This window comes from Lissotriton vulgaris, chromosome 5 (assembly GCF_964263255.1).
Source record: "Lissotriton vulgaris chromosome 5, aLisVul1.2, whole genome shotgun sequence".
NCBI lineage: Eukaryota > Metazoa > Chordata > Amphibia > Caudata > Salamandridae > Lissotriton > Lissotriton vulgaris.
In genome coordinates, this window is record NC_141693.1 from 275,550,780 (window position 1) to 275,563,836 (window position 13,057).

A 13,057-nucleotide genomic window follows, 5' to 3' on the forward strand; every position below is an offset into this window, starting at 1 on the left:
CGGACACTTTCTGGCCTAGCTGCGCAGCACAAGCTCAGACACTTTCTGTCCTAGTTGTTTAGCACAAGCTCTGACACGTTCTGGCCTAGCTGTGCAGCACAAGCTCTGACAGTTTCTGTCTTAGTTGCGCAGTACAAGCTCTGACAGTTTCTGTCCTAGGTGCACAGCACAAGCTCTGCCACTTTCTGTCCTAGTTGTTTAGCACAAGCTCTGCCAGTTTCTGTCCTAGTTACGCAGCACAAGCTCTGACACTTTCTGGCCTTGCTGCGCAGCACAAGCTCAGACACTTTCTGTCCTAGTTGTCTAGCACAAGCTCTGCCAGTTTCTGTCCTAGTTGCGCAGCACAAGCTCTGACACTTTCTGTCCTAGTTGTTTAGCACAAGCTCTGACACTTTCTGTCCTAGTTGTTTAGCACAAGCTCTGCCAGTTTCTGTCCTAGTTGCGCAGCACAAGCTCTGACACTTTCTGGCCTAGCTGCGCAGCACAAGCTCAGACACTTTCTGTCCTAGTTGTTTAGCACAAGCTCTGACACGTTCTGGCCTAGCTGTGCAGCACAAGCTCTGACAGTTTCTGTCTTAGTTGCGCAGTACAAGCTCTGACAGTTTCTGTCCTAGGTGCACAGCACAAGCTCTGCCACTTTCTGTCCTAGTTGTTTAGCACAAGCTCTGCCAGTTTCTGTCCTAGTTGCGCAGCACAAGCTCTGACACTTTCTGGCCTAGCTGCGCAGCACAAGCTCAGACACTTTCTGTCCTAGTTGTTTCGCACAAGCTCTGCCAGTTTCTGTCCTAGTTGCGCAGCACAAGCTCTGACACTTTCTGTCCTAGTTGTTTAGCACAAGCTCTGACACGTTCTGGCCTAGTTGCGCAGCACAAGCTCTGACACTTTCTGGCCTAGCTTCGCAGCACAAGCTCAGACACTTTCTGTCCTAGTTGTTTAGCACAAGCTCTGACATGTTCTGGCCTAGCTGTGCAGCACAAGTTCTGACACTTTCTGGCCTAGCTGCGCAGCACAAGCTCTGACACTTTCTGTCCTAGGTGCACAGCACAAGCTCTGCCACTTTCTATCCTAGTTGCGCGGCACAAGCTCTCTGCCAGTTTCTTAGCAGTACAGCACACGCTCTTTGCTGGTGGTGTGTTTGTGCCACTGTTCGCCAGAACATCTTTGTTTGTGTGCTAACTGTACTGCACATGCATAATATATTGAATTATGTACTAGCTTTACCGCATGTTCATCATGTGCTGATTTGTACGGTAGAATTACAGTTCACTCAAAATGTGTTCCGGTGTGTGTGCTTGCTGTATATCAGTTGAATAATGTGTGCTGATCTTTGTGCGAGATGTACAGCACGTGCACGTGTGCGGGTCTCTGTGTTAATTGTACAGCATGAGCATAATGTGTGTTGGGCTGTGTGCCAGTTGTACTCCACATGCATAGCGTGCCAGGTCTATATGCCAGTTGTACAGCATCCGCGCGTATAGCGTGTGCTGGTTTCTGTGCCAGTTGTACAGCGTGTGCCTAATGCCTTCTAATTATCCCTCACTCTGCAGGTATATCGTCCAACGTGGTGCCCATGTACCTGGGGGAGTTGGCCCCCAAGAACCTGCGGGGCGCTATCGGGGTGGTCCCTCAGCTCTTCATCACCGTGGGCATCCTCACGGCCCAGGTCTTTGGCATCCGGAGCATTCTGGGCAACCCTGAAGGTACAGGGCCTTGGCGGATGGGGAGGGAGGGAGGGAGGGAGGCAGGGCTGAGGCGGCCATTAAGGCAGGGTGGGGATGCCGCCATTTTGAGTGGGTCACAGATGGATTGTGGTATTTACCTCCTACTCGGTAAGCATGCATCTTTCACCTCTGGGGGGAGGAGGGGGGGGGGGGGGTCAGGCTGTTTTATGAGGACACACATGTTCTTTTATTATTAGCACGTAAACCCATTATGGGTATTCCAGCGCCCTGTGCAAAGAACGCCACGCCTTACCTCATGTTAAACTAGTGCTTCAGCTATACACTTGGGTGCAGCATTGAAATTCTGTGGGGTCTATTTCAGAAAGAATAAATGTGTAAATCTTGGGGTGTGGTTTGATGAACATTTGTTTTTTTCGGACCAAATAAATAAAGCCACTTCCTCTAGTTTCCATCTTCTCAGGGTCCTGAGGAAGGTGTTTCCTTGTATCCCTTATGACATGCAAAAGACGGTTATTGTATAGGATGGAGTACTGCAATGCGTTATATTTAGGCATTCACATACATTGGAATTGAAGCTTTAGTCATTCCAGAATACAGCTGCTCACCTGCTTCTGTAGATTTCAAAGTTTGATCCCATTTCCAAAGGCATTCAGGCCCTGCTTGGCTACCTTTGACTGAAAAGGTAAAATTCAACGCCCTCTGTATTGTTCACAAGGCCCTTCACAGTGGAGGTCCCACATATTTTCATAAAGGCATTTATCTGGTATAGGCCTAATCGCAATCTTAGATCTGGCTCTGCTTAATTTGTGGCGGTTCCTAAAACTAAGAAAGCCAGATGGGGTGGGAGAGGCTTTTCTTTTAAGGGTTGTAAATGATGGAACTCCCTGTCTTTCGTTCTGAGATCTCCGTCTAATAGAGCCTCTTTTAGAAAACTGTTAAAAACCTGGCTCTTTACTAGTGATTCTTAGCAGATAGGTTTCTTCATTTTTCGGAATGCTTAACGCTAAGACGCCTTGGCAGATGTGCACTTTATAAAATAATACTTGCAAATTACTGTGTACATCTACTCACATGTATATTTACTACTACACCTAGGTGTAACTATGATTTTCTCTATTCACCATTTTAGAGGATAAATGTAACTCTAAACGTTTTTGCTATTCACCATTTTAGAGTTTAAACCTACATGTAGACTTACATCAAGTCGCGGAGCTTCATACAACCGGTTTTATGAGCGTAAAGTTACTACTATTAACTTCGCACATGTAGGTGGAGATCTTCCTATAGAAAAGTATAGGGAAATATTCAAGTTTAATATTCTTTAAAAATGATTACAAATATTTTAATGTAAAATAAATATAAATGTAAATAAAATGTAAATATTGATAGAAATAATAATAATAGTAGAAATATAATATTAATATATGTAATATTAATATTTTACCTACAACGAATAAAATAAAATGTTATAGCATATTAACTCATCACGTTAAATATGTATGAAATAATTAATTAATTAAATAAATATCAATTTAATTTCTAAATAATAATGTTTGAACTATAATTAAACAATCCGACGTTCACTCATATTTTTTTTTAATAGGTGGTAAGTTTTGTTAATTATTATGGGTTTAGTTAATTTATATATTCACATTTTTTAAATAAAAGTTTGTTTTATTTATTTTTCAAATTATATTTATTTACTTTTAAAAGAATAGCATAATTATCAATATTTAAGTATAATTTTTAAGCATTAAAAATATACATATGTGTATATAAAATCTAGAAAATAAGAAAATTATTTTGATATGTGTAGTTAAATATCAAAATAATTTTCTTTTTTTATTATTGGTTCCTGTGGGTGTTTTTTGCCCTGTTTTCTATGGCAGTGTGCTACAGTAGCTATGCGTGACTACGTGTGGCACTTGTCTTACACCGAGTCTGAGCTGGAGTACATTCACCCTTATTTTGACACCTTTTGTGCTGTAGTAACTTTAGAATTGCAGTCTGTACATAGATATTATCTTACTCTTTTATGGGCATCTATTTATATTGCTGTGTCACTCCATAACCCCTCCGTAGATTGCTCTAAACACTTTCTATTTAGGAGTTAAGTATTCTCTTTATTCCAGCTGCTCCCACTCATCTCTCAGATGTACATACATATGGCTAAGCTCTCTGCACAGAAAAGATGGAAGGGGTGAGACAGAGTACTACACCCTAGGTTTTTTAATAGCTTTCTGTAGAATGTGAGTAGGTCTAGTGTAGTACTACTTTAGGTACTGCAAAGTGCAGTTTATGAATAGGCCTCTGAGTTTCTTAGCTTCTAATGGAATGTAATCAATTGTGTAAATGGTAGGGAGCCACACATCAAACATCTTGAGCACTGGCCAACCATTTCCTGCAGGCGTGTGCTCTAATGCTTTCTGTTATTGAAATCCAATTTTATTCCAACCTTATTTTTCAGGTGTCAAGTAAAATATAAGCATGATAACAGTTTTTTTCACTTTAATTTTGATAAATTATAAATTGGGCTCACGGTTTTCTGGTATTTATTTTTTTGAACTATTCCATCTGTTTTTCTCCATATTTATTTTTTGGCCATCCTATCAGTATTTATTTATATATATTTTGTGAATAAATTAAATTGTAATTTGTATTTTTCTACACTTATTTTTCCGATAAATGTGCATTCATACTTTTCTGCCTACTGGGTTTAGCTTATTATGAAGCAAAAATAATAAAATATAGCACCCACATGAAAATATTAGCAATATAGCATAGTCTTATTTTAAGAAATACAATCATTCAACAAAGCCGCCGCCACCATCGCCCCCCATCTCAGAGACACCATCAACTCCTCCTTCCACACCGCCACCTTCCCGGAGAGCTGGAAGCATGCCGAGCTGCCAGCCCTCCTGAAGAAACCAACGGCGGACCCCACCGACCTCAAGAACTACCGTCCCATCTCGCTCCTTCCTTTTCCGGCCAAAGTCATCGAGAAGACCGTCAACAAACAGCTTGCCGCCTTCCTCGAGACGAACGGATCCCTCGACCACTCGCAGTCCGGATTTCGGGCCAACCACAGCACCGAGACCGCCCTGATCGCAGCCACCGACGACATCAGAACCCTGATCGACAACGGGGAAACAGCGGCCCTCATCCTCCTGGACCTCTCCGCAGCGTTCGACACGGTCTGCCACCGAACCCTAGTGAAGCGCCTCAGCAACATCGGAATCCGAGAGAAAGCGCTGGAATGGATCATCTCGTTCCTCACCGGAAGAACCCAGAGAGTCCGCCTCCCTCCGTTCAGATCCGAGGCCACCGAAGTCATCTGCGGCGTACCACAAGGATCTTCTCTCAGCCCGACCCTCTTCAACATCTACATGAGCCCCCTCGCAGCCATCGCACGCCAACACCACCTCAACATCATCTCCTACGCCGACGACACCCAGCTGATCCTCTCCCTCACCAACGATCCCACCACCGCCAGAGACAACCTACACGAAGGGATGAAAGACGTCGCCGACTGGATGAGGAACAGCCGCCTTAAACTGAACTCAGACAAGACGGAAGTCCTCATCCTGGGATCATCACCCTCCGCCTGGGACGACTCCTGGTGGCCCCCGGCCCTGGGCACCGCCCCCAAACCAACGGACCACGCACGCACCTGGGCTTCATCCTGGACTCCTCCTGTCAATGACCAGACAAGTCAACGCCGTTTCTTCCTCATGCTTCAACACCCTGCGCATGCTCCGCAAGATCTTCAGATGGATCCCCACTGAAACCAGGAAGACCGTCACCCAGGCACTCGTCACCAGCCGACTGGACTACGGGAACGCCCTCTACGCCGGAACCACAGCCAAACTCCAGAGAAGACTCCAACGCATCCAGAACGCCTCCGCACGACTCATCCTGGACATCCCCCGACACAGCCACATCACCGGACACCTGAGAGAACTGCACTGGCTCCCCGTCAGCAAGAGAATCACGTTCAGACTCCTCACCCACGCACACAAGGCTCTACACGACCTGGGCCCCAAGTACCTCAACGACCGCATGACCTTCTACACGCCCACGCGCCAGCTACGATCAACCAGCCATGCACTCGCCACCGTACCACGCATCCACAGAGCCACCGCCGGAGGAAGATCCTTCTCCTACCTGGCAGCCAAGACTTGGAACTCCCTCCCCATTCACCTTCGACGTACCCAAGACCATCTCTCCTTCAGGAAGCAACTCAAGACCTGGCTGTTTGAGCAGTGACACACCCCTCTCCCCCAGCGCCTTGAGACCCACCTGGGTGAGTAGCGCGCTATATAAATGCTGTGATTGATTGATTGATCATTTAATAAAATCACACACCTTTTGTTTTACTCCTCGTGCTGTCGCACTTAGCTAATGAGATGGAATTCATGGATGACATTATGGCGTGTCAATCCAAAGATACACAAGTTTCTGTATTTTTCCACTTTTTTTTTTTTTAAAATTTTTGGAAAACCTTTATTGGACAATATAGGCAAACAAATACGGGCCTACAACCCATCAGCCGGCCTCGAAATCGTTTAAAGCATATTAGCAAGCAATTGGGCAACTCAGCAGCATATCAAAGCAAAACACGATTAATCCAAGTTACACTGAAATTAGGTGCGCTGCCGAGAGGTAGGAGAAGTGAAGGTTTAGTTTGAAAGTTTTTTAAGGTCCAAAGTAGTAGGAGCCAAGAAGGATCAGAGTCCAAACAATCCGTACCAGGACCGAAATGGGCAACAGTATTCAGGAAAATCAGCGAACATTATCTATTAAACAAGAGGCTGGAGGCGAGTAACACAGGAGAGAAGGCGAGCAAACATTATGGTACACCCCAGCCACTACCCACATCGCGCCAATCCACCCCTTGACCCAAAGAAATAGGAGAAGAAAGAGTAGAAGAAGAAGAAGAAAAATAAGGCCCATAGTAACTGAACGAACGAAGAAAGAATACCCCCCACCCTACACGCATGCAAAGGCTACGGCCTACCCCCCCCTTAGCAGTGTGTCTGTCGCCCCAAGAGTACCCGAAATTTAGGAGCAAGAGAAAGAAGGAAAAGAAATCACATAAGACCGGAGGAGGGCCATATAGATGACCAAAACAATCAGCATTTTTACCCTCGGCCACCCATCCCCGGACCCCGACCCGGTACCTGACCAACATTTATCCCACAATTGTCCATTACAGTCCCAGCAATGCACACAACCGGATGCAGCCAAAAGGGAGAAACATCCTCAACCTTGTCCCCTTCGATCCAGCATGCCGACGGAGTCCAGTTCTAAAGCAGCCATCTTGGACGGAGAAAGCAAAAGTGAGGTCCACTGCAGAGCACGATGCCAGCCACCAAAGTCATTCCACCTCAGAGCCAAACGGTAAACGTCTAACCAGGAAGGGGCAACGCACAACCGCAATGCTTGAAGGGCAGCCGACCAAAACAGTAGTTGCAACTCCAGGATGGGCCGGTGGGACCCGCGATGAAGCCCCGAAACAGTCGTGTGGCGAGGCCCCCGGACACAAACCTCCAGTCTCCGCCAAGGACCAAGATCTCCACACGTCCCTGCATCAATACTGGGTAGCGCGGCAGCAACCACATCTCTCTTATCCAGCACCTTCAAGTCCGTCTGAGCAGGCTGGTAGTCGCAGACAAACACAGGGTGTGGCGAGGTGCACAGCACCTGGGATTCAACATGGCCATCCGAGGGCTCTGTATGAACAGAGATATCCAGTCGGCATTCCAGGTCCAGGGCCATGTCACGCACAGCTACATGGAGATCGCTCAGGGCATACATAATATCAGCAAGTCTGAGGGACGCCACAGGATAAGAGGGCGCTGCCGTCTCGTGCACCCTGGGCGCAGGATCACACCGTAGCCCTCGAGACTGGTCGCCGTCGGCCATCGCTTCAGGAGCCCACCAGTAGCCGGTCCGCAAATCACTGCCACTCCAGGGGGCACAGTAGCAGGACGGTCCCCTTCGCTTGACCCCCGGCGTCAGTGCAGCACAATCCGCTATGAACACCCCAAATGGCCGCCGGGGGTAGAGAGTCCCAGATGCCGAGCGCCCAGATCAAAATTGCACCCGTCTCGGGGCTGGGAAACAAGAAGATGCTCCGAGCCGTCCACAGGCTGAAGAAAGGGTAGAGTATATCTTCCACGGCGGTGACACGAGTCGGGCGTGAAGGCGTGCAGGACAGGGCGGCTCGCTGCAGCAGGGAAAACAGTGCGGCAATAGCTATCCGTCAGCCGACCCCGTCCTGCTACAATGTCAGCCGTTGTTGCAACTTGGGACGGCAGCCTCCGGAGAACAAAGACCTGGCCTCAGCACTGCAACACTGAGACAAAGACCGGGACAACTCGCCGTCTCTGCCACCAGGATCGAGCCGGGGAGCACACCGCTGGACTCAGGAGCGCCTCACGGTTCCAGGACGCCGACAAGTGGGCAGGATAATGTGCAGGATCAGCGGCGTTTGGGGAGAAGAACGAGAGGGTCGGCGGAGCCGAGGGATCAGGCGGCCATCATGGTCGCGGGCTAGGCTCCTCCTCCTGTATTTTTCCACTTTTAAAAATGAATACAGACAGAAAACATAATGATTTCTCTCTGTGTTTTTCTGTAAAAATCAGTAAAAAGGGAAAACTGGGAGCCTTAATTATGATGAATGGGTTTCACTTTTACATCAACTCTTCAGATAAGTTTTAAATTACCTTGTCAGATGGTACCACTAATAATGTTTCATATTTAAAAAAGGTAAAAGTGCCTGACAGAAACATGGAGCAAGCTCCTAGATTTCTGAAGCACATTTATTTATTAATTTCTCTTCACCTGCAGTGTCAGGCTGTCTACTGTATCTATCCACTTCTTGATTATACCCTAATTCCCCTCTTGTCTATGACAGACATTAGCACCTGTCTCGGATCACGTATGTCAATCACAGCCCTGCAGCAATGTTACATGTAATAAACCCTTTCCTCATTGATGACGTCATCTATGATGTTATCATTGATGTAATTTCACATCTCAAGAGTGATTCAATATGTGAGGTCATAAACAGTGCAAGGCAGGGGTGTAAGTTTTAGTTAACTGGAGAATTTCTATTTATTTTAGTTTTTCTATATTAGTTATTAGTTAATTTCAACACCTATCTACAACTTCACATAAACCTTTTGTTTACAGGGAATTTCTAGTGGTTTTTTTGTTACACAAGCTAAGATTTTATTACCATACCTGACTATAACATCAGAAATCTTTTTTTTCAGTGAATTTCTGTTCCTTTTTTTCAACACAAGAGCAAATCTTATAAAAATACCTAAGTACAACATCTCTCTAACCTTTGTTTTTTTCATTGAATTTCCAGGGTGTTTTCATCATTTTCAGTCAACTGCCCTGCTGCCACACCATGCATCGTACGGCTGTGTGCAGCAGGGGGTTGACTGCACCCCTAGCATGTCATGAACAGCGACCCCCCCCCGCTGACAGCGGCCTTCAACATGCATCCAATTCATGTGGGCGGCCACCCCCCCCCCCTCGATGTGGATGCTGATCTCCCTACGGACATTAAACCCACAGTTTTATAATTTTTGCTTACTTTTTTTCAACCATAAAATGGTACTCTCATGATAATGAAACAAAAGCTTCTCCTCTACAGTATTGCAGTACTGTGCAAGTTTCATAGTTCCACAGGGCTGAAGCTTCTGCGACTGCTCGCGCGTACTTTTGGCCCCTGAGGGTGGTCCCTCTAGGTCATGGATACTCACAAACATTTTCCCAAGGGCCATACCGTTGGTCTGTGATGTGACCGAGGGCTGCACTGATGCCAGCAAGGGGTTGGGGTAAGGCAGGAAGGTTAGCAGTAAGGTGGGTGTAGGGGAAGCGAAGCATATACATCTAGGCCCAGATTTTCAAAAAAAGTCATGCTACGCAGCTCAACAACCAAAAAGTCTGCACTGGTTTGCGTGACAGGGAGGAAGGAGGAGAGCGCCATATCTACAGAGATATGGCTGTCTCCTTACCCTCTCACTAGCGCTGGTGCAGACTACAGTGCCTGTGCGCCAGGCCTACCCCTTTGCGCCATGGTGCAAGGGTGTGTGCCATAGGTTTGTATTGAAAGGGTACCCTTCCTGTAGAAAATACTATGCTTAGACACACTTTTAAACTTTTCCTACTTTGTATGTGTGCTGCACAGTGCAGCACACATACAAAGTCAGAAAAGAAAGGAGAAATAAAAACATTTCTTCTCCTAACGCCTCCTTTCAAATGGCATTAACTTTTGGTGCTAAACCCTGCCTACTATTGCTTGAAGATAGGGTTTTGCGTCAAAAGACATGGGTGATAGCATGGAAATGCCCATGTATCACCTATGTAATGCCCCCTTAGCGCTATGTAACGCAAGCATTGCTTCACGCGGCTTTGCGTTACTTTCAGGGTACTTTCAAGTGCAAAACAAGTTTTGTGCTGGAAAGTAAATTTGGAAAAAAACATTTTGTGCTGTTTAGCGTCACGTTTGTGAGCGTCACTTTTGTGATGCTAACCCAGTGCAAAATATTTGTAAATCTACTCCCAAGTGTCTGAGTTGCACACTGTGAAACCAGAATCTTGGGAATAATCTCGGCTTCGCCATTTAAACCGAATTGTGTGATCCTAGTGAATTGTTTTATTTCACATTCCCTAATTTTTCTTCATCATCACGTATGAGGACCTTGAAATACATGACTTGAGGATGTGTGCTGTATAAAATGCCATCTGTGTTTGATTTAATAAACTATAATGCTGTTCATGTATAATAGAAATCTACCCCACCGAAAGACAGCACATAAAAACTGACTTGCCTCTTAGTGCACTATTGGCATTGTTGTCAGGGTGGGGTGAAGAATAAAACATTTTAAATTTCGTGTTTGAAAACTATCACTTTTAAAAAAATACTTCACAGCGCACTGATATAATCCGATGTACTAAGGTGAAACAGTTCTACATGTGAATGAAATACTTTTTGAAAATTGAACAGACTTTAGCATACTATTACACTTTTGCTTCAAGATGTCTTTAGAAATGAAACTATTTCTAAGTTAAGCGGTGCAGGATACCCAAGTTGCTTACTTTCTTTAACTTAAATTAGCCTTTAAATAAACGCTTACCTGCTTGTTTGACATCTTTTTAACGTTAGTGCGGAGACGTGTAAACAGAAGCTTAGTGCTGCTGTTGATGAGTTAGCGACATGCAAAAAGAACTATTGATGGGCAGAATGTAGAATAATGTCATAGATTCACCCCAGAAAAGAGATCTGGGCCTAAATCCATCGTTCTTTTGCTCACCATGCCATTCCAGTTTGGACCCAGCCATATGCAAGGCAGTCTTGACCCGTCGCCCAAAGGGAACAGTCGAGTCTGAACTGCCAGGCCAGCATTTTTATATCCTGTAAAAATTCATATAAATAATGTACTCTGTGTATTGTTATTGTGAATTTCTGCCCATCCACCTATCGATCCTTTCACCTGCCGCTATTCATACCGCCCCAAATCAACAGTATTGCTCCAGACTCTACGTGCAGCTTTTTATTTAGACAAGATAATCAAATAAACTTTGGACCTTAGACCTGCTCATCCTGTGCCAACAGGCTCTTTATTTATTTAGCAGGTAGTAACATTTCAAACAGAAATTCTGCACAACCTGACGGTAAGGATACAACCCGAAATAGTCTGACTGGTGCTCTGAAAATAGACCGAAAGTGAGTGATTGATTAATGCCTTCTTATAGTTGCTGTGGAGGAACCAACTAACAGCAAAATCAATCCTCTTAATACATAAATATAGGTAAACAAAAGCACAAGCATGGATCTCCATATTTACACCGACTAAGGTATGTTGTAAGTCACTCTTTGCTTTCTATTAGCCTTAATTTAACTGTTGGGTTGAGGGACTGGTCCAGATGACTGGTGGCAGCGAGTAACAGTGGAGAGCCATACAAAGTAGAAGATCTGGAACCTGGACGCAGTGAATGGTGGTTTGACTGAGACCGAAGGGTTCGGCTGGCAAATAGTAGGTCATGAGTGGGAGTGTTATTGGTAAGATCATCAGGAAGGTAGTTGAGGGATGTCCCAATGACAGGGTTAAATTTTGGTATCAGGAACTGGTAATGTGATTTTTGCCGAGCACTAGCCCTCTTGAAGAAATTAGGGTGAGGTAGGAGTGTGTCAAGGGGGACTGTATAAAAAGTTCTGGTTCTTTCTAGCTACTAGACAAGGTTGTCTGGTAGCTAGAACCTTGTCTAGTAGCTAGAAAGAATGCTAATGGAGGATCACTAGCAGACTAGTACAGTAATCTAGTATCACTTGCAGGGTACTACAATAATCTAGGATCACTAGCAGGGCACCACAGTAATCCAATTTGCTATGCAATAGCAGAAGTACCAATGCTTAGGCTGTGTGAAAAAGGATTCATGGTTGGATCTTTTGTATGCCAAATGCCTGATACTGCTCCGCAGTTGTAATCACAATAGTGAAAGATTACATTCACCTAGAGGAAGTGCATAGACCTCCAAGGTGCCTAAAAAAGGGGATGAAAGCCAAGGCATTAGGGGAAGCAGATTGTGCTAAGTGGAAAGATAGGTACCAATGAAGAAGAAAAGGCTATGGTTGCTGCGTTGGATGGGTTGAACATGAGAGCTCGCAGAGCCATCCAGTGACACATGGCAGCAAGACAAATGGATATGTAGAATTGGCAGAGGAGATGATGGTCGGCTGCAATGTCTTGTGATGGTGAATTTGTATTTTCAATGTATTGGCAATGATTATAATATTTATGGTTCACTGGTGGGTGAGGGGGTTGTATTTTTGATAAAATGGACCAATGATGAGTGTTATCTCTATAGTACATCAGGGTGGAGATGACAGTGTATTTTTGACGGTTCAATGGTGAATACTGCCCTATCTGATGGCTCTCAGGGTGGAGTCCAGTTTGTATCATTGGGATCAATGATGATGGCTCTGTGAATTATCCCTAGAATGGGATTAAAGTTGTATTTTTGAAGCACCAATGATCCTCATGATAGTCTTCTTTGTTGTCCCCCAAGGGAGGAGAGTATTTTGTATTTTTTATATAGTTTAACAATGAAAATTATGTTTCTCCTGGCTGGTGCCCTGATGATATGGGTGCACTTATTTTTTCAATGAATTGATGAAGATAATGATGATGATAATGATGCTCCTCTGCTATCCCTGGGAGTAGAGCAAGTTTGTATTTTTGATGGATTGATGATGATGATGATGACGATTTTTTTTGGTTCTCTCCAATGATTTGAGAGATAATGATGATTATATCAATGGTCTTGTCTGTTCTCCCCGGTGATGTGGATAAGCT

The 13,057-nt window shown here is 45.0% G+C and overlaps 1 protein-coding gene across 1 annotated transcript in view; it reads left to right on the forward strand.

Annotated features, from left to right (window-relative positions):
* Nucleotides 1-13,057, forward strand: part of LOC147710685 (solute carrier family 2, facilitated glucose transporter member 5-like) — a 124,078-nt gene that overhangs the window by 42,129 nt on the left and 68,892 nt on the right. The window contains exon 4 of the mRNA XM_086921400.1: nucleotides 1,548-1,700. Within this exon, the coding sequence (XP_086777526.1) occupies nucleotides 1,548-1,700 (153 nt within the window). The remainder of the gene's footprint in view (nucleotides 1-1,547; nucleotides 1,701-13,057) is intronic.